General features: G+C 36.8%; 1 protein-coding gene across 12 annotated transcripts in view; it reads left to right on the forward strand.

The window, feature by feature from the left end:
• The window catches only part of ABI1 (abl interactor 1), a 101,144-nt gene that overhangs the window by 22,891 nt on the left and 56,595 nt on the right, over nucleotides 1–21,658 (forward strand). For all 12 annotated transcript variants that reach the window (XM_032473715.1, XM_032473717.1, XM_032473718.1 and 9 more), the window contains exon 2: nucleotides 16,871–17,038. In XM_032473715.1, the coding sequence (XP_032329606.1) occupies nucleotides 16,871–17,038 (168 nt within the window). The remainder of the gene's footprint in view (nucleotides 1–16,870; nucleotides 17,039–21,658) is intronic.

The raw sequence follows: 21,658 nt of genomic DNA on the forward strand, positions 1-21,658 counted from the left end.
TTATTCATGCCTTGTTTCCTTTGTCTCACTAAAGATTTGTCCATTTAATTTATCTCTTTGAAAAGCCAGATCTTTGTGTCATTGATCTTTCCTGTTTTTCTGGTCTCTATTTCATTTATTTCTACTCTGATTTTTACTTCCTTCCTGCTAACTTTGGGCTTAGTTTTTTCTTGTTTTTCTTGTTTCTTGAGGTGTAAAATTAGATTGCTTATCTGAGTTTTTTTTTTTAGACTTTTAATGCTATAAACTTCCTTCTTAACTGTTTTTGCTGCATCCAATAAGTTTTGGTAAGTTTTGTTCCCCTTTTCTTCTGTTTCAAGGTATTTTTTTATTTCCTTTTTGATTTCTTCTCTGACCCATTGGTTGTTCAGGTGTATGTTGCTTAATTTCTACATATTTATGGATTTTCCAGTTTTTTGTCTGTTATTGGTATCTAGTTTCATACCATTGTTGTCAGAAAAGATACTTGATATGATTTCAGTTTTCTTAATTTTGCTACAACTTGTTTTGTGACGTAACATAGAATCATTTCTGGAGAATGATCTGTATGTGCTTGAGAGGAATGTGTATTCTGCTGCTGTTGGATAGAATATACTTACCTTCACCAGTGTGTTGTATATTTTCATGTTACTAATTAGCATCATTTTATGTTGAAGAACTCCTTTCAGCATTTCTTGTAAGACATATGTAGTGGTGATGAACTCCCTCAGCTTTTGTTTGTCTGGAAAAGTCTTTATATTTCATTCATTTCTGAGGGACAGCTTTGCTGGATAAAGTAATCATGGTTGGCAGTTTTTCTTTTAGCGCTTGGAATGTATTATCCTGTTCTCTCCTGGCCTGTAAGGTTTCTGCTGAGAAATCTGAGAGATGGGGATTCCCTCATAGGTGATAAGCTTCTTTCCTCTTGCTAATTTTAAGATCCTGTCTTCCTCTTTGATTGTTAACAGTTTCATTATAATGTGACTTGGAGAAGGTACGATTTTAATTTGTTTGGAGTCGTGTGAGCTTCATGAACTTGGGTGTCCAAATCTCTTCCCAGATTTGGGATGTTCTCTGCTATTACTTCTTTAAACTTTTTGCCACCCTTTCCCTTACTTCTCCTTGTGGGACTCCAGTAATTCACAGATTTTTTTTTTATCATACCCAAAAATCACAGAGGCTTTTTCATTGTTTTTTTTATTCTTTTTTTCACCTGTGATTGGATAATTTCAAAGTTCCTGTCTCCTGCTTCATGGGTGGTTTCTTTTGGTTGGTCCATGCTGTTGATGGTCTCTGTTGCATTTTAAAATTTCACTTATGGTATTCTTTAGCTCCAGAATTTGTTTGTTTCTTTATTATGATTTCTATCTCTTAGTTAAACTTCTCATTTTGTTCATGTATTAGTTTTACTTACTTCATTAAATTATCTTTCTGTTTTTGTGTGGCTCATTGAGTTTCCTTGAAACGTCTATTTTGAATTGTTTATTGGATATATCACAGAACTCATTGTCTTTGGGATTGATTACTGGAAAATTATTGTGAGCTTTTGATGGTGTCATTTTCCCTTGAATTTTTATATTCTTTGAATTCTTGTGTTGCTGTCTTCACATTTGAAGTAGCAGTCACCTCCAGTCTTTACTAGTTAACTTCAGGAGAGAGAGATCTTCTTTCAGATCTGCTAGGGGTTTTGAGGCTTTGACAGGTCTTCTGTGGATATGCCTGCTTCACATTTCTTGTGACAGAATTCTTAAGCTTGTTTGCCTTCTCTTGATCCTGCAAAGCACCAGGCTGGGTGCTGACAGCCTCCTTTTTTTCCTCCCCCCAGGGGTGGTGCTTATGGCTCCAGTTTGTGGCCTCTCCCAGGCCTGCAGGTCCAGGCTGGCTTTCTGTGCGTGCTCACTAGCCTTCTGCAAAAGCTTGCTCCTGCGACTGTCAGGAGCACTCACAGAAGCCAGTCCCGAGGTGAGGGTGTGTGGGACCAGACATGCGACGCACTGTTGGTACCTGTGGGCCAGTTCGGGGGCATCTGCAGGCAAAGCATCCCCAGGAGCTTGTGGCTGACCCTCCTAATGCAGTCCTCGCTTGGTTAGTAGGATCCACATCGCTTTTAGTATGTTCCGTACCAAGGTCTGGCTGCTGGTCTCCCAGCTGCTCACCACCCACCCCTAGTTGTTCAGCTCACGAGTCACACCGGATGGGGCGAGACAGAAGTGGGTTTCTTTGTTTCTGGGTCACACAGCTGGGGAAGCCAGGTGCTCCCTCACCCACTCTCAGTCTACCGCCAGGGAGAAGTCATCGGCTGAGAAGGCCTGTCTTCACACTGAGCTGTGCTGCCTTGGGGGAGGGGTAAAGTGGGTAAAAAAATCAAACTGTTTCTCTTACCCTTTCCAGTACATCTTATCTCAGATTTCTTTTGCTCCAGTGCTGTGCTGGAACTTCTCCACTGGACTCCTGGACTTCCCCAGAGGTCCTCTCATCTGTGGGTGATTGTCAAAATTAGTGTTCTCTGGGGGCTCCTGGACTCTAGCTGCGAGGGGCTGGAGCTGGGTCACAGGCCAGTTCAGGGTCCACGTTTGACACGGATGTTTGTATGCGTATTACCTGTTGTTCAGGGGGGTAAGGGTCCTCCCAGGTCCCTTGGCAAAAGGCACTGGTGTTGGAACCAAAGCTAAATGGGGCTATAGCCGAGGCCTCTGGGTTAGAGCTGGTTCCCAGTTTATAGCTGAGATGTGGTCGAGTCAGCTGCCTGGGTGCAGGTCTGTTTTAAAGCAGCTCTCCTTGGTCTTGGATTGCCCCTGGGTTTTATAGTCTCTTCTCTGTATCCATAGTTCCCCATGAAGGCCTTTTGTCCAAGGATGGATGCAAAATTGTTGTTGAAGGTTTATATGATAAGGGACTTCTTACTTGACGATCTCGTCGACATCATCTTTCCACATAAACTTGAGAGTCACTTTGTCAATATTCACAAAATAACTTCCTGGGGTTTTGACTGGGTTTCCATTGAATCTACAGATCAAGAGGGAAGAAGTGGTGTCCTGACAGTGTCGGATCTTCTTATGCATGACCATGGATTATCTCTCCACTTACTAGTTCTTTAAATTTCTTTCATCAGCATTTTGTAGTTTTCCTCGTATAGATCTTGTACATGTTTTGTTAGCTGGCTTTCTTTCTAATGCTGTTGTATCTCTTTAATTAGTATTTAGATTTCTAATTAGTTAAATTGTTTGGTTTGGGTTCAATATGGGGTAATTTATTAATAAAATATTTTCTCCTCTTTGTTTCTCTCTAGTTGGTAACTGATGGGCGTGAACAGAATGTCCTTCTGGTCACATCTCAGATTTTTGGAAATAGTTGTAAGAATGACTCTGTCTCACATTTTTTGGGAGTAGCTGTAATTTAGAAAATTTAGTTGATTTCAGTAAAGACTTGTTAACTGACTCTTGATACTGTTGGAATTCTTATACTTTTATACAACAGATTACGAAATTAGGGTGAATGTAGTTTGTCAGTTTGTCATAGTAGTTCTAATTTTTTGGTTTGGAAAATGTGGTTTAATGAATCACGAGAATGGAGACAGCCAAGACTGATTCTGTGACACTGTATTGTAGGCTGGTGTAGTGAGGAAATAGGCAGAGTCAGTGGTAGCACAAGGTACTTTTGTTGATATTTATAGAATCTTGATTTTTTTTTAAAGCAGAAGTACTTTGTTTTTCTCAAGTCAGTTAATTAAGGGTGGTGCTGATTGTGAAGTGTTAACTACCACCTTACCTTGTAATCTGTGAAACGATGCATTATATTCCTTAAGTAATTTCCTAGCAAAATCACATTTATTTGGGTATGAATTAAAGATGTGAATTTGTTACTTTAGTGAGGAATAACTTAGAAAGTGTTAAAATATTTAAGATTCCCCCCCCCCCCCCCATTTTTAGAACCCCTGTGCAGAGCATTAATTGTTTCATAGATCAGAAGCATTCTCAGCTATCTGGAGAGAGTCAGCTTTCTCACTCTTACTCTTTTTTCCCTTCCAGTTAGTTAAAATTCACGTGGTACACAGATTAGTTAATGATGACTTGGAGTGGTTGGTCTTAGAGGAAATACTTCGGTAGTTTCACTCTGACACATTAGAACTGTGCTTGTGGACTCTCAGAGTTACAGGTGGGGAGGCGGGGTGGCGCAGGGGAGGACCTCGGCCCTTGGGGACAGAGTGGCTCTGTTCCTTGGAGTGGTGCTAGTTTGGGCAAGTTACTCAACCTCACCATATTTCTTTCTCTTCTTTGTGAGTTGTCTACGTGAGGTATTTAATGTAAGAGGACTTGTTTTTAGGGGGAGGTAATTATAGGTTTATTTATTTTTCAGTGGAGGTACTGGGGATTGAACTCAGGACCTCCTGCATGCTAAGCACGTGCTCTACCGGTGAGCTATACCCTCCCCCCAGGATGACTTTCTTGTGTGTGGTGCAGAGTACAGCTTACAATTCCTGTCTCCATTCTTCTCTGCATTTTCCCAGTTTACTTTGTAAAACCTGCAGCTGAGGTGATCTTTCTAAAGCCAAAAACTAGTCACCTTTTCTTTCTGAAAATCCTTCAGTGGCTCCCCTTTAGCCTCCGGATGGAGTGCAGATTCCTCAAGGGTCTACAGGATTTCTCTAGCCTGCTGGACCTGCTGACTGCTTAAGCTCCCTCACCTCCAAACTAATGTTCTTTGTTCATTTCATTTTGCTTCAAATCCTATCTTTTCCTCTTTGCCCTCCCCTTTCCTGACCCCCAAGCCGCCTCCGTTGTTCAGAACATTAGGCGAAATAAAACTCCTATCCATTAAGTGCACACGACAAGATTAAAGCTGCGTAGCACACAGCCCTACTTCCTCCATTTACTGCTTAGGGAGTCTTTGTGGACACATTTGTATATGTGCCCTCATCTGTGAAACCAGGATGTCTGCTTAGTTTACTATGTGAAATGCTTTGAAAACCAAATAGTAATCATACTGTTAAAAGTATTACTGTCAAGAGTGTATTTTGGGTATTTGTAAGAAGGATATATTTCCTAATATTTGAGAAGAAAGTTGATGGTATGGATTGAATTGTGCCCCTGCCCTCAAATTTATATGTTGAAGCCCTAACAACCTCCCCCCCCAACTCTGTTGGAGATAGGACCTTGTAAGGAGGTGATTAAGGTTAAATAAGTTCATAAGCTGGAGCTCTGATCCAATGGAACTGGTGTCCTTATAAAAGAGGAAGCGACACCAGTGGATGAGTCACTTTCTACCACGTGAGGACAGTGAGAAGGTGACCGTCTGCGAGCCAGGAAGAGAGCTCACCCCAGAAACAGAATTCTGATCTGGATTTTCCAGTCTCCGGAACTGTGAGAAAATAAATTTCTTTTGTTTAAGCTACTCATTCTGGTATTTTGTTATGGCAGCCTGAGCTAATACACATTAAAATATAATTACCTTGTGGGAAGGGCAAACCAGACTGATTGCTCAGATAAATTTTAATGAGTAACAACCATAAATTAGTGGAGTAGTTTAGAAAATAGTCTTTGTAATTTGGGAATTATCCTAATAGATTTTTTTTTTTTGTCGGTTTGACTAGGAGTATTACTATAAATTGTTAATTTCAAATTTAAACAAGACCCTATTTTGGGAAACTTACTGTCGCCCTTCCCCATATAAAAGTTAAATCATTTAGGATGCGCTTGTCTTGCAGGTAATAGAACTCATCTCAATTAGAATTAAACAGTAAGGAACATTTATTATTATTTTGTATCATGAGAAATTCCAAGGTAAGATTATCTGGTTAATAATTTTAGCTCAGTGTCAGGAAGGATTCAAATTCTTTCTCTTTCTCCCTTGTACCTGGTGGAAGTATAGCCTTGTTCTTAGTCTCCTGGTGTCTGCAAGATGGTTGCAGTAAAAATGTTACATGGTTATCGGAGAACATTTGGAAATGTCACAGAAGGATAGGGATGAAAACACAAATTTTATATACTCTAACTGTTAACATGCTGACATATCTCCTGAGTTAGTCTGTATAGGTATTGAATTATACCAAAGAAAATTAGTTCACGCTGTATACACAGATATATGTTGTTTTATTCCCATTAAGATTATATCAAGAGAATTCTCTTAGTAAAAAAAAATCTTTTTTTTCTGATTATTGGAGTAATGATTATTGAAAAAAATTGGATACAGAGAAATATAGAGAATATTAAACAAAAGTCACCCAGAGATGACCACTCCATGCATGCCAACATATATATTTTTTTTTTTGGGTTTTGTTTTTTTTTTTTGGCAGGGGGAGGTAATTAGGTTTACTTATTTGTTTTTAGAGGAGTTGCTGGGAATTGAACCCAGGACCTTGTGCATGCTAAGCATGCACGCTACCGCTTGAGCTACACCCTCACCCCTAACATATATTTCCTTTTAAACCCTTTCTTGTTTATATGCACACAATACATGCATACACATTTCTTTAAAAAAAGATAGAAAATCATTTTATAGCCTACTTTCATTACTGAATATTTTATACACCTTTTCTTGTGGGTCTTACTCCTGTTTCTTTGCTTCTTCACTCTCAACCCATACCTATTGCCTCATGAGTAGTCCCAGTTGACTGAGAAAGAAATATCTTAGGTCTAGTTTACAGGCGGTTCCACATTAATATTGCTGGTACCACCTGAAGATGGACATCTATAGTGCTGTAGCCACACTCAGCAGTGACCCAGAAGGGCAGTGGTGAAGGGGACTTCTCCCAGTGGTAGCTCTTTTTAAATTTCTTGGCGTATAGTTGATTTATAGTATTGTATCAGTTTCAGGTGTACAGCAAGATGATTCAGTTATATATAAGTGTGTTTTCCGATTATTTTCCATTATAGTTTATTATAAGATACTGAATAAAGTTTCCTGTGCTATACAGTAAATCCTGGTTGCAACCTACTGGTAGATCTTTGATCAGTGCACCTAATTGATCATTTGTCTTGAAAGAGAGATAGTTAAAGATGTGGATTCAGTGTAATTCACAGCAGTAGCTAATCGTTTGGCTAATTGATTATGGGCTTGGAAAGAACCCATAATTGGAAGTATGGGGAATAGATATGTAGATAGGCCTCTGAATGGACACAGAGTAATACTTCTGTTCATTGTGAATGCCCATCAAAGAACAACCTCAGCAGAGAAGGATCTTAGTAATCGGGTGGACAAGAAGTCACCTCTGAATTTCAGTCTCTTTCCCCGCCCATCCAACTCTCCCCTTGCCCGGCAGGCTTATGAAAAAGACACATGGCGGCAGACATGGAGGTTGTGCGTATGCTCAGAAATAGGGGTTTCCACTCACCACAACCAGCCTAGCTATTGCTACTGCTCAGTGACCACCTTGCCAATAGCAGGGAGCCACCACTGACCCCATGGCACCATTCCTCTGGAGGGCCCAGCCAGGTGTCTGGTAGCAGATGGTTTGCATTGGACTACTTCCATAAGGGAGAGGACAACACTTTGTTCTCCCTGAAATAACTGCTTCCTCTGGGTATGGATTTGCTTTCCCTCCCTGCATTGTTTCTGCCAAAACTATTTGTGACTTGCAGAATGCCTTAATTATGTCTTGGTATTTCATATCACTTCTGACCAGGCAGTTCATTTCACAGCAAGTGAATTATGGCCTTGGGCTCATGTTCATGGGATTCCTGGCCTCACCATGTTCCCCATTACCCTGAGGCAGCTGAATTGATATAACAGTAGAATATCCTTTTGAAGACTGACTGCACCAGTTGGTGGCAATTCTTTGCAGTGCTGGGGTAATGTTCTCAAAGATGTAGTCCATTCTCTGAATCAGCCGCCGGTGTGTGGTGGTGTTTCTCTTGGTAGCCAGTATTCACCCATTAGGGAATCAAGAGATGGAAATGGAATGACGTCTTCTCACTTATCCCTAATGATCCACTAGCAAAAGTTTTTCTTTTTTATCCTCAACTCCGAGGTTTGCTGGTTTAGAGTTCTTAGTTCTAAAGAGAGGAATGCTTTTACTGGGGAATGCAGTATTGGTTCTGTTAGACTGGAAGTTGAGCACCTGGCCACTGGCTTCCTCATGCTGGTGAAGTAACAGGCAAGCAGGTGATTACTGTATTGATTGGTGTGATTGATCTCGACACTCAAGTGGAAATTGGGTTGCTACTACACATTGCGGGTAAAGAAGAGTATGTCTGGAGTGCAGGATATCCTCTGGAGTGCCTCTTACCATACCTGTGTCCTATGATGAAAAAGTTAATTGAAAACTAAAACAACCCAATACAGGTAGGGCTGCTAATGGCAGAGAAAGTCTGAGTCAACCCACCAGGCAAGGAACAACAACCAGATGAGATGAGGCAAATGGAATATGTACTGGATAATAGGAGAAGGAAGTGGTAAATACCAGCTATGAACTTATGACCAGTGATAAAATGAAAATCCTATTAGTTATGAATATTTGTTCTGTATCTTAATATTTGTGTATATTCTCCATGGCCCCTCCCCCATTCTTCTGTATTCAACTCAAGATGTGTTAATAGTGGTTAACCTTGTATTTCAGTACTTAAGTTAACAGGATCTCAAATTGGAAGTTCAACTCAACTAGGAAAGGAATGAACATTACTCAAAGAGAAAGTAGACTTTGTATTCTCTTTTAGGGCAGTGGCATCTTTTTGGTTTTACGAGGGTTAGTTGGCATCATGTTAGACGAAGCAAGATTTTGCTGTTGTTTTTTTTCAGAAGTTGAACATGATTAATGAGGTGTGTACCATATTGTCAGAGGGTGCTGTGGTGGTTTGTATTATATCAGTTTACTTAAGCCTGGACCTGTGTATCTCATAGTTATATTACGGTTCCTTCCCTGTGTGTTAGTGGGTTAAAATTGGCCAAAAGAGGATTTGGGTAAGCAACAATCACTAACTTCTGAAGGATTCTGTGGTTAGATGCAGTGGGAGATGCAGAGGTGTTGGTGAGTTCCACCTTCACCATGGTCTCCCTTGCTCTGCATCTAGGTCTTTTTCTTGGTTGCTGATAATTTGGTCAACAGCGGCATCAGGCCCACTCAGCTGGTGGGAGACCTACAGCTTCCCCCAGCACAGCTCCCACATCTCCCCATGAGCCTTTCCTTTGCAGTCCCGTTTCTGCAGGGGAATGTGTTAAGCTTCTCAAATAGACTGACTGATGACTCTGATCCTCTCACTTCCCTCCAAGACCTTCACAACTTTCCCAGCTACTCCTGTAATTGTGTAAGGTAAAATTCTGTGCTTTCTTATTCTGTAACTCATAGTGGCTCTGCTTCCCAGTTTGAATTACGACTTCATGCATTTTCCTTGTATACCTAGATCACATTTATTCACTGCATGGTATTCTAATATATGAATATTTTAACCATCAGTTAAAAGGGCCATTTAGATGGTTTCTAGGTGGTGTTTGTTTGTTTGTTTGTTTGTTTTGCTGTATAAACAAAGATGTGGACATCCTTGAACACAGAGTTTCTTTGCATTGACCTTTTATTTCTTTTGGGTAAATTCCTGGAAGTGAAGAATGTATACATTTGAGAGAACTGGGATACACATGGTCTGATTGCACTCTTCAGCTGAATGTGAAAGTGCTTGCCCAGGCTACACTCTTGATCATCATGGCTCTTTTGGTTTTATTCCTTTTAAGAAGAAATAAAATTATATGAGAAAATAATTAGTTAATATGGAAAGAGCTGATGGAAGGAAGCCAGTGTCTTGGACTTATGGAATATATTCTGTCAATAATAATACATTTAACTAATTCTGTGTTTAAATGTAGTTGTTCTTCCTAAAATTGGGTTTTTGCAGGTTTTGCATGAAGACTTTTTTAAAAATATAAGGCTTGCAATATGGTACAGGATGGTAAAGGGATTAGTCAGGGATAAGTGTCATTGACTTCGGCTATAAGTAGGGTAAAACCTAAAATTTCAGAACTTAATTATCTAGGAAATGCCTGGAGATATAAATTGACCTGTGAAGGTTTAAAAACATACTCTGAGTGAGAGTTGAATTTGGAGTGTTATTTAATACGTATACTACCCGTTGATTGTTTCATGTTAGCTCTTCAATTACAGAAGGTAGCTCCCATCCCTGTCCATCAAAGCTATGTGACACAGGAGGCAGCAGAGATTTCCCCTGGATTTGCTGGGGATGAAAGGGCTCATAGGCCTGTTAGCAGTTGCTTAAGTGGGAGGTGGTGGGGAGGAGCTGTGCTAAAGCTTACAGTGACCAGGTTTCAGTCTGAATTGTTGTGCAAAAAATTTATTCTTTTTGCTGGGTATTTGCCATAACCTGGTAGGGTTTCTTTTTTATTTATTTATTTTTGCTTTTATTGGAATGGGAATTTTGTTGGAGATAAATAGATCCTTTCCGTGTTAGTTAGTTAGCATTGAGTGTTTGCATACCCAAGACTCCAGCCTGGAACTGGCCTGTGTACTGTTTTTTCCTAGTCTTCCCATCCCTCTCCATGGAGTGATGATGGATTCCTCCTGGAAAGTTTCTCAATTCTCAGACCAACCAAACCCATAGGTGGCCTTCAGCAAAGTAGCTTTTTTAAAAAATTGAAGTACAGTAATTACAATGTGTCAGTTTCTGTTGTACAGCACAGTGTGCCAGTCATGCATATACATTCATATTTTTTTCCATTAGAGGTTATTACAAGATACTGAACATAGTTCCCTGTGCTTTACAAAACAAACTTAAAAATCTGTTTTTTTAATATAGTGGCTAACATTTGTAAATCTCAAACTCCTAAATTTATCCCTTCCCAAAGTAGATGTTTTGTCTGTAAAACTCTTCCGTTACATTAAAAGTTGACATTTTAAATCCTTCCCATTAACACACTTCTTTTAAAAAAAAGTCCTTAAACCAAGAAGTGTTCCTTACATAGTGTATTTTATCAATTTCTAAGAAACCTTCTCCTCGCCCCCATGTTTAAACATGTCTGTAACTGGGTGCATTTTACAATTAATGTTGTCCTTAAAAAGCTACCAGCCAGGCAGCAGTTGTCATTGTTCCCACTTGAGTGAATTTGGATGATTTTGCTGTTAGTATAACTGGATTATTGTACCTTGTCAACAGACCACTTAAGGACCTTTTGAGGAAAGAAGAGAGTCTTGGGTTTTGTCTTGAAAAAAAATTTTTTTTGATAAAAAAATTAAGATAACATTAAAATTATCTTAAAAAATTAAGATAACTCCAGCATCAAAGTTTGCAGAATTGGTATCGAGAGCATAGGGAGAACAGCCTGGAAATAATGATGGAACCTTATTTTAAAAGATGGATCACTTGCAGTGGGCGGTTCACAACATCACTTATGTAGTATTCCAGCCTGTATTTAATCTGCATCACATCTTGAGGAAACAGTTGGACAGATTTAAGGTTGAAGGACTTCCTATAAGACAATTAGCCTGGAGTTTTAAAAAAAAAAATGTTGTATGTTTTGAAAGAAAAAAAAGGTCAGGGGTTGGGAGGGGATGCTCTGATTTAAGGAAACTGAATAGACATAACTGTCAAGAACATACACAATAAAAGGTGTAAGGGGTTTGTTTTGTAAGTCGGATAATTTGAAAATGAACTCTATAGCAGGTATTACTCTATGATTAAGAGTGGCATATGAAGTTCACCATTTAAATAAATCCCAAAGAGCATTTTCTGGAAGTATAAAATAAAAGTTCTTCAGAAGAAACCATCCTGACATAATTGAGTTGGCAGATTTTTTTCCTGAGTGATACATAAAAACAGTGTATCTGACAGTTGGTTTGTTGGAGTCATTGAAATATGGTATTTTTTGGTAGGCGTAGGTTATTTTTTAGTGGATTATCATGAAATTTCTTCCACTATATATATAATTGGAAAAACCTTATTTAAACATTTGAAATATTCTGTGGGAAAAATAGTGACTTTGGAAAAGTTTCTGGGAAGTTGGGATTAGAGTTAAGTTAAAGGTTGTTAAAAAAGAATATGATGTGTTAATGTTTCTAGAAAGAGTGGGAGGAAAGGCAAAGACATAGAAGCAAGATGGCAGAAAACTTTTTTAATGCACAAGAGACTCCTATTTTGTTACTTAAGCAGAATCATTAAACCACTTGCAGTGAGGACACAGAGAAATTATTGTTCCTCAAAGAAAGCAAATTATTTTCAGTCCTCTTGTCAGACTTAAGCAAGGGTTCAAGATGAGTAAGAAAGAGAACATTTTAAGTCATGCTGTTTTTCTGAAATGTTACTAAACAGGCCAATACTACAGGATATGTGCTAGGTATAGGCTGTGTTTTCTATGTAGGACATCTTTTGATAAAGTAGGGTCCTGACTTAGAAATGGTGCTCTTAAAGTTAGCTTGTAGCTTAGTATTCGGAACTCATGCAGCTAAAATGTCACAGAGAAGAGTTGGGAGAAAGCGATTAGTTTTATTAGCCTTGTAAAATAAACAAACTTAGTGCTTTTAATAAATCAATAGTACTAGTGTTTGAGGAAAACAGATTTAAGGTGGAGCTAGAGCAGAGTGACTATTGGTGTTTTGGTATTTATTTCATATAAGAATATCTGTTAAAATAGATGCTTTATTTTTAAGATATTTTCTAAGAAAAGGGTTCTGATTTCACTTAAAATTAATGACACTTAATTTTTAATATATGTCAGATATAAAACTTTGCAAACATAAAACCAAATAAAATGTGACTTTAGAAAACTAAATGTGACGTTTATTGAAGTTGAGGGACAGATACATTGGGTTATATTATTCTTTCTACTTTTATATATACTAGACTCTACTACTCAGAGGCACAGAAGGAGATATTTATAATTCTCTGTACATGTTTTCCGTGGAATTCCTACAACTACTAAATGCTACCTCTTGTTTGGTTATTTAGAAGGAGTTGGATTTGAACTTGTTTTTTAACAGGGCCCAATACATTGATGTGCTGATGAAAATCAAGGTTTTAATATTAGAGGAATTAAAATGAGAGTAGGCAACTAATAATTACTGCCATAATCATGAAGTTACTGAGAACTATGTTTTGAAAAAGATGCTAGGGAAGAATAGCACATGGGGAGATGCCCATGAAACATTATGAAAAAAGCAGGATACATAACTACAGACTATGTGTTCATTTTTACATTCTTGTATGCATGTATACAGAAGAGACTTGAAGAAAATACACTAAAATGTTAATATGGTCTATTTGAATGATAGGACTGTGATACATTAAATACTTTAAAATTTATATTCTCTCTGTCTCTTTTTTTTTTTTTTGGTTAAAAAACAGGCAAAAATTAAACCATAAAGTATTTCTTTTCGTTTAGAATGCATTACTTAAAAGTTTTGTTTTGTCTTTTTGAGCAGGGTAATTAGGTTTTATTTATTTTTAAATAGAGTTACTGGGTATTACTTTTTAAGCATAGTCATGACAAGGTTGTTCTGTCTCTTTTGGGGTTCAAGTAATTACATGTAATAGAGGAAGAAATATTCTTCTTGTGGTAATAGGTAAAGGTTGAGAATGAGGGAGAGGAGAGAGAGGGTATAGCTCAAGTGGTAGAGTGCATGCTTAGTGTGCACAGGTCCTCAGTGCAATCCCCAGTACCTCTTCTAAAAATAAAGAAATAAATAAACCTAATTACCCCCCCTCAAAAAAAACAAAAGAGAAAGAGGTAGTGTGGCTAAAGATAAATGTATAGGTATGAGAGAGAGTGCTTGTAGCTAGTAATTTCCACCTTAGGCAGTGAAAAATGAGATTAATTTGCCTGTGTAGTCACCTTGAGGGGCAAGAAAAGGACTTAATAGGCGTAGGTATTCCTTGAAAAGGTTCTTTACTCCAGCCAGCAGATCCTAACTCAGTAACGCCTGGTTTCCACAGGTGGAAACGGGAGGAAGAAGAGAGCTAGCTTTATATATGGGACTGTTCAGAAAATTCAGTTATCTAAGGAATTTCCTGTTTAGTTCTTGGCTACATTGTTTATTTTGAGTTTAGCTCTTTTAAACAAGTTTTTCTTTTAAAGCTGAATATGTTTATTTCCATTTTAAGCAAACTTCATCGGTGGCATATAAGACAGGGATGGCAAATGGGTTACGTATCACATGTCAGTACCTATAATGATTAGTTAAGAGTATTGAAGACTTTTTCAAGAAGACTGCTGTCATTGATTCACAAGGTCTGTTGTAGCTCCTTGGAGAAATGCTGGCTATTTGACTTCTAGTTTATAATCCAAAGTGATCCTTTGGAACATACTAAGGCTGTTTGGTAGTTTTACAATAAAAGCATCAAAGAATGAAGGAGACCAACTATTGGATACTAAGCTTACAAACCTGAAATAAGTGACACCAGTGATTCTTATGTGGATTTAACTTTTAAATTCATGACCTACGAGGAAATTAACTGTGACTAGAACTGCACTCTCCAGGAAGGTAGCCACAATGTGCATGTGACTCTTGAACACTTTATGGCTAGTTTGAGAAAGTGAATTTTAAAATTTTAATTATTTTAAATTTAATTTTAAAATGGAAGCAGTGTAAAATATTTTCTGTTAAATACAACTTTATTTTTTTGGTAGGGCTATATTTTGCTTTAACCATTGCATCGGAACATGCACGGGAGCTTTTTGTGTCTAGGCCTGGAAATGGCACCTATTTCTGCTATCATTCCATTGGCAATACTGAGCTATATGACCATGCTCTTAGGGAAGCTGGGAAATAAAGTTTAAATCTATACCCTAGACTAGTTAGTTAATACATTCATCACTTCACATAGATCTTTTTTTTTAAAGTTCTCCCTTTTAGCAGATTTCAATTATGCAGTACAGTGTTAGCAACTACAGTCACCATATTTTACATTTAGGCCTCTTTGTTGGATGGAGCTAAGATACTGATATATAATATCATATGATAAAATTCAAATTAGGTTCAAACTAATGCTTTCAGTTTAAATCCAGAAGTACAGGTTTTTCTTAATGTCGTTCTTCTTACATCAGAATCTTTATTGAACCATGCCAGAAATCTGTTCTCAATGACATTATTAATGACTTGCTTTATGCCACACTATACAAACAACAGTCTTGGGATAATAATTCTGAAGCTACCATCAGCAATAAAATGACTGAAAACAGTTTCAGTATTTTTTTTCCTCTTTCAATTGTTTTTGTCCTAAGGATTAAACCTCATTAAGAATATACAATCAAATGACTGTGCTTTGAAGCCACTTCTAGGTTATTTCCTCTCTGGTTAAGCCACTAATTGGATGCACAATTAGGCTCATTTGATTAACTTTATATTTAATTTTGCAGAGTTCCTTTTTAAAATTTCATTTTATTTCATAATTGTGTAAGTTATTTATATAATTCCAAAAACAAGTCTTAAAAACAAGGTATGTTTAAAGAATCCTATCCGTGTTCTCGCCAACCTATTTACCCTCAACCTCATATGTAATTATTTTTTAAAGATGTTGTGGTTTATCCTTTTTTAAAAAAAAGCATATATTTTTGTATCTTTCCCCAGTCCTTAAATATTAGTAGCATTCTGTAAATACTTTTTTCTATCTTATTTATTTCCACCTTTTCAGTATTCTGGAGATGGAGTGTAGTATTAATAACAATACCCCTCAGGAGGGAGGGTGGGTAGCTCAGTGGTAGAGTGTGTACTCAGCATATGAGAGGTCCTGGGTTCAATTCCCAGTACCCCATTAAAAAATAAATACAGTATAAATAAATAAAACTAATTCCTCCCCCAATAAAAATAACAATATCCCTTTTATGATATTCCTTCTTACAGCAGTATAGTACTCAACTGTTTGGAGATCAGTTTACTCAGCCAGAACCCTACTGATGGTTATGTCAGTTGTTTTTAGTCGTTTACTATTGCCAATAGTGCTGTAATGCATAATTACATACATATTTTGTCAGTGATTCTTTGCGATAGATTCCTGAAAGTGAGGCTACTGGGACAGAAATAAGTCCATGTGTAATTTTGCTGGATATCACCAGCAGTGTATCAGAGAGTCTTTCCCCACAACTTTGCAGAATACCTTGTCCTACTTTTGGATTTTTGCCAGATGGATAGGTGAGAAATAGTATCTCATCTTAGTTTGCATCTGCATTTCTTTTCTATAATGAGCGAGGTTGAATATTTTAAAAAATAGTTAAGAGTGGTTGCATTGCTTTTTTGTGAACTGTTAGATTTCTGTTCCGTTATTTCTATCTCTTCTTGGCCTTTTTTCTTTATTTTTAGATTATATATTAATTGTGATGCAAGTTGCTGGCCACTCTGCATCCTGCCCCCTCCATCCACCATACCACTTGTCTTTGAATTTTATTTTGAACTTTGTGTCTGAGCATTTCTTACTATCTCATTCTGAGTTGTGTACTGGAGTTTGGGAGAATGGGTGAGTAAAGGATGGGATCGTAAGATTCACAGTAGTTTTTGTGGAGATGAGAAGCTTGGTCATAGTGGTTAACAGAGGGGTTGGATTTCTGATGGTGATTAATGTAAACAGGAATATAAGGTAGAATGAATATAATCCATATCATTGGACTAGTGGATATTGTGATTTTTTTGTTAAATTAACAGTTGTTAAGTAGAGCCCTGGGGTGTCATGGATGGTGTGCACAAGTTGCAACAAAAGACTGCAAGAGAAAATGAAATAGAGAAGTTTATTATTCACAGGTCCTGGAGGAGGTACACAGAATGCCTTGAGGGGGCACATGGGGAAGTCGGTGCAGGCAGAGTGAGCAGTAGGACCTGGGACACATGCCTTTGTGGTTCATCAGATTAGTTTGATAAATTTTTTGATTCAGTTGGGTTTTTCTATTAAAAAATGTAGCCCTGCCTTTCTATAGAATGTTAATGAATGTTAACCTAAATAAATATTGGTTGTTTTTGTTCTTATTTCAGGCTACAGACAAGAGAAAAGCTTTAGAAGAGACCAAAGCCTACACAACCCAGTCCTTAGCTAGTGTTGCTTATCAAATAAATGCATTGGCCAACAATGTACTCCAGTTGCTGGACATCCAAGCCTCTCAGCTTCGGAGAATGGAGTCTTCCATCAATCATATCTCACAGGTAACAGCTTGTAAAAAGCTTTAAATTCACATTTAATTAACTGACAGCATAGTAGATAGCCTGGAAATATGGATTCCTTACCCATCGTCTTTCTGACTGACTAGTCATTATCACTTTTAGCTTCAGCTTTGAGTTGAGTAAACCTACTCTTCCTTTTTTTTTTTTTTGATTTTTTTTTTTGTGGTAAAATATACATAACATGAAATTGACCATTTAAGCCATTTTTAAGTGTATAGTTCATTGGCATTAAGAATAGTCACATGGTTGTGCAACCATAAGCACTTATCCTGCTCTTCTTTTAAGACCTTATTTTGAAGTAAAATAAATTGCACATAATTAAAGCATACAATTTTATAAATTTTGGTACACATGTTTACCCACAAGACTATCAATGCATTCAAGACGAGGAACACCCCCCAAAATTTCTTTGTACTCCTTTGTTATCCCATCTTTCCGCTTTCTGTCACTATGCGTTAGTTTACGTTTTCTAGAATTTTGTAGAAATGGAGTCATATGGTATGTACTATTTTTTTGTCTGGCTTCTTTCACTCAGCATAATTATTTTGGGATTCAACACAAACGTGTGTAAAAATAGTTCACTCCTTTTTGTTGCTGAGTATTCTTCCAGTTTTCCACATTTTGTCGATCCATTCACATGTTGATGGACATCTGTCTTGTTTTCAGGTTTTGCCTATTACAAATAAAACTTCTGTGAACATTTGCATACATATTTTTATATAGTCATATGTTTTTATTTCTCTTGGGTAAATTAAATACCTCTGAGTGAAATGGATATGCCACATGCTAGATGTCTGTTTAACTTTATAGCCGAGTTTCGAGCCAAATTGTTTTCCAAAATAATTATACCATTTTACATTCCCACCAGGGCTGTATGAATCTACAGAAGTATACTTGATATTTATGTAGTGATTTTGTATCCTTATTAAAGTCACTTAATGTTACAGTAGCTGTTGTATAGATTCCATTGGATTTTCTACTTAGAAGATCATGTTGTCTGTAAAATAAAGATAATTTTACTTTTAATTCTTTTCTTTCTTTTTCTTTTTTTTGTCTTTTTTTGGCCATACTGCACTAGTTAGAAGCTTTTAGACAATGTGGAACAGGAGGAGTAAAATTGGACATTGTTGTGTTCCTATGTTAGTGGAAAACATTCTGTCTTTTACTATTAAGCATGATTATAGTCTGTAGTTTTTTCAGAAATAACTCTTCTATGAGGTTGAGGAAGTTGCCTTCTATTGCTAGTTTGCTGACTTCTTATGAGGAATGGACGATGGATTTTGTCACTTTTTTGTGCATCTGTTAAAATGATTTTATATATAGATAAATAAATTTTTTTTGTCTGTTAATATGGTGAATTGCATGTTGTTTTGGAATGTTAAAATTGGCCTTGCTTTCCTGGGATAAACTCTACTTGACTGTGATGTATTATCCATCTCATAGATTATTAGACTTAATTTGCTAAGATTTTGTTAAGAACTTTTGCTTCTTTCCTCCTGAGAGTTAGGGGTTTGTAGTTTTTCTTTCTCATAATGTCTTTGTCTGGTTTTGGTGTAATGCTGGTCTTATAAAATATGTTAGACAGTATTTCCTGCTCTTCAGTTTTATGGAAAAGTGTGTATGGAATTGATTTTTGTTCTGTTGCATTATTTTCATTCTGATCTCAATTATTTCTTTTTTTTCCCCCCTTACCCGGGATTAATTTATTCTTATTTTATACTTTATTAAGGTAAAAGCTGAGGTCACTGAGAGCCTTTGTCTTTTCTAATATAAATGTTTTAGGTCTATAAATTTGCCTTGAAATAGTGTGTTATCTGTATCTTACAAATTTAGATATGTTGTGCTTTTGTTTCATTTAGCTCAAAATAATTTCTGATTCTGCTTTTCAATTTCTTCTCTGGTCCAAGGGTTTTTTGGAAATGTGTCATTTACTTTACAAATATTTCAAGATTTTTTTTCCAAAGGCCTTTTCTGCTTTTGATTTCTAATTTAATTCCCTGGTAGTCAGAAAATATTCTTTATATGATTTCAGTCCTTTAAAATTTATTAAGAATTGTGTTATAACCCAGTATATAGTCTGTCTTGGTAAATGTTTGGTATGCACTTGAGAAGAATGTGTTTTTTCCATGTTTTTTGTTACACTTGGGTGGAATGTTCTATAAATCTCGTTAGTTAAAAGTTGATTGATAATATTGTTTAATTTTTCTATATCCTTACTGATTTCCTGGCTACTTGTTTTATTAGTTATTGAGGAAAGTAATCTCCAACTGTAATTTTGAGTTAGTCTATTTCTTGCGTTTTTATCCTTTTTTGTTTCGTGTATTTTGACGCTGAGTTATTAGGTGCAGAAGTGCTTAGGCTTGCAATGTCCTGTTGATGAATTGACTCTTATCACTATGAAAAGACTGTTTTTTAAATCCTGGGTAAACCTAAGTTTGGGTAAGTAGGCAGATTTAGTTGGTGCTGGGGTGATAGAATGGGTTCCCGCAATGGAAGTGCTCACTGAATTAAATGCTCTGAATTCTCAAACGTTTTGCTCTTAGACTTCATTAACATCTTAAATTATTGAGGCTCCAGAAGGGCTTTGGTTTATGTTGTTGGCAGTTCTTTTAGTGTTTATCATATCAGAAAATAATAAAGTGTTAAATTAAAAATAGTTTAATATTTTTACTGGTAAGTTAAAAATATTTAACTCACTTAACAATAAGCCCTTACTTGTTAACACAAATAACATTTTAATGAAAAATAACTCATTCAAAGAAAATTGTGCATGGTGTTGTTTTAAGATTTCCATAAATCTTTTTTATTTTTTTAATCTATCTTTGTTTTAATTTTTTATTGAAGTATTGCTGATTTATAATATTTCAGGTATACAGCAAAGCAGTTCAGTTTTATATGTGTGTGTATATATATATATTCTTTTCAGATTTTTTTCCCATTATAGGTTATTACAAGATACTGAATACAGTTCCCTGTGCTACACAGTAGATCCCTGTTGTCTGTCCATCCTATACATAGCAGTGTATATCTGTTAATCCCAAATTCCGAACTGTCCTGCCTCCCCCCTTGGCAGCAACAAGTTTGCCCTCCACATCTGTGAGTCTGTTTCTACTCTGTAAACAAGTTCATTTGCATCACTTTTTAAGACTCCATATGTAATTGATATACGATACTTGGTTTCTCTGACTTACTTCATTTAGTATGATAATCTCTAGATCATTCATGTTGCTGCAAATGGCATTATTGGTTTTTTTTTATTGCTGAGTACTGTTCCGTTGGGCATATATATACCACATCTTTATCCATTCATCTGTCAATGGACATTTAAGTTACTTCCACGTCTTGGCTATTGCAAGTAGTGCTGCTATGAACATGTATGTTTTCAAAGTAGAATTTTCTCCGGATATATGCCCATGAGTGGGATTGCTGGATCATATGGTTGTTCTATTTTTAGTTTTTTAAGGAACCTCCATACTGTTCTCCACAGTGACTGCACTGATTTACATTCCTACCAACAGTGTAGGAAGGTTCCCTGGTATAGGTTGCCTTGGGTAGTATGGTCATGTTAACAATATTGATTCTTCTAATCCAAGAACATAGTGTATCTTTCTATCTGTTTGTGTCATCTCCACAAATCTTTTTAATGTCTTGTTAATAAAATAAAAATAAATAAGAAAAAGCTGGATTCTCATCTATTTTTGCATTCAGTATTTTGTGGTTTGTTGTTTTGGTTGAAGTATGTGAAGGAAGTTTGGCTTCACACAGATACACAGTTAGAAAAGGCAGAATCTTGGGGACCCCAAGAGTCTTTAGATCACAGTTGGAGAAACTGTTGCATTATGGAGTTACCATAATTTAATCTCTATAGTATGTAGTCCCAATGTAATATACCAGCCATCATACTTCCATTTAAAAAAAAATTCCAGATTTGTATTACATCTCCATCTATAGTTTCTTCTGACTTTTTGTTACATAATTCTTGGTCCATTCTTACTGACTTTTGTGATATTTTTGGTACTCTTACCTGTAATATCAAGGGATTTCTAATGGCTAATTCCTAATGGCCTTTTGATATTTATTTTAGTTTCTTAAAGATATTTCAAGATGAGGCATGTTACTCTTCTTTGGCGCTTGTTGTGGTCTGAGTTGCTTTACCCTAGAATTCATACATTGAAATCCTAACCTCCATTACCTTAGAATGTAACTATCTGGAGGTTGGGTCTTTAAAGAGGTAAGTAAGTTAGGACAAGGTCATTAGGTGGGCCCTAATCCAATATGACTGGTGTCTTTGTAAGAGGAGATTAGGACAGAGACACACAGAAGGAAGACCTAGAGAAGAAGACCTTTACAACCAGAGAGAAAGTGCCTACGAAGAAACCAGCCCTGTCGACGTGTTGATCTTGGAGTTAATCTTGGGCTCCTAGGCTCCAGAATTACGAGAAAAGAAATTTCTGATGTTTCAAACTCCTAGTCTGTACTACTTTGTTACGGCAGCCTGTTGTGCTTTCTTGGCTAGGAATGCCTGATGCACTTGCCCTTCCCGTGTTTACTCATAGCAAGTCCCACAGACATTCCATCCCCTTCCTCATTCCTCCTCGCCCC

The sequence above is a fragment of the Camelus ferus genome, chromosome 35, assembly GCF_009834535.1.
Source record: "Camelus ferus isolate YT-003-E chromosome 35, BCGSAC_Cfer_1.0, whole genome shotgun sequence".
Classification (NCBI taxonomy): domain Eukaryota; kingdom Metazoa; phylum Chordata; class Mammalia; order Artiodactyla; family Camelidae; genus Camelus; species Camelus ferus.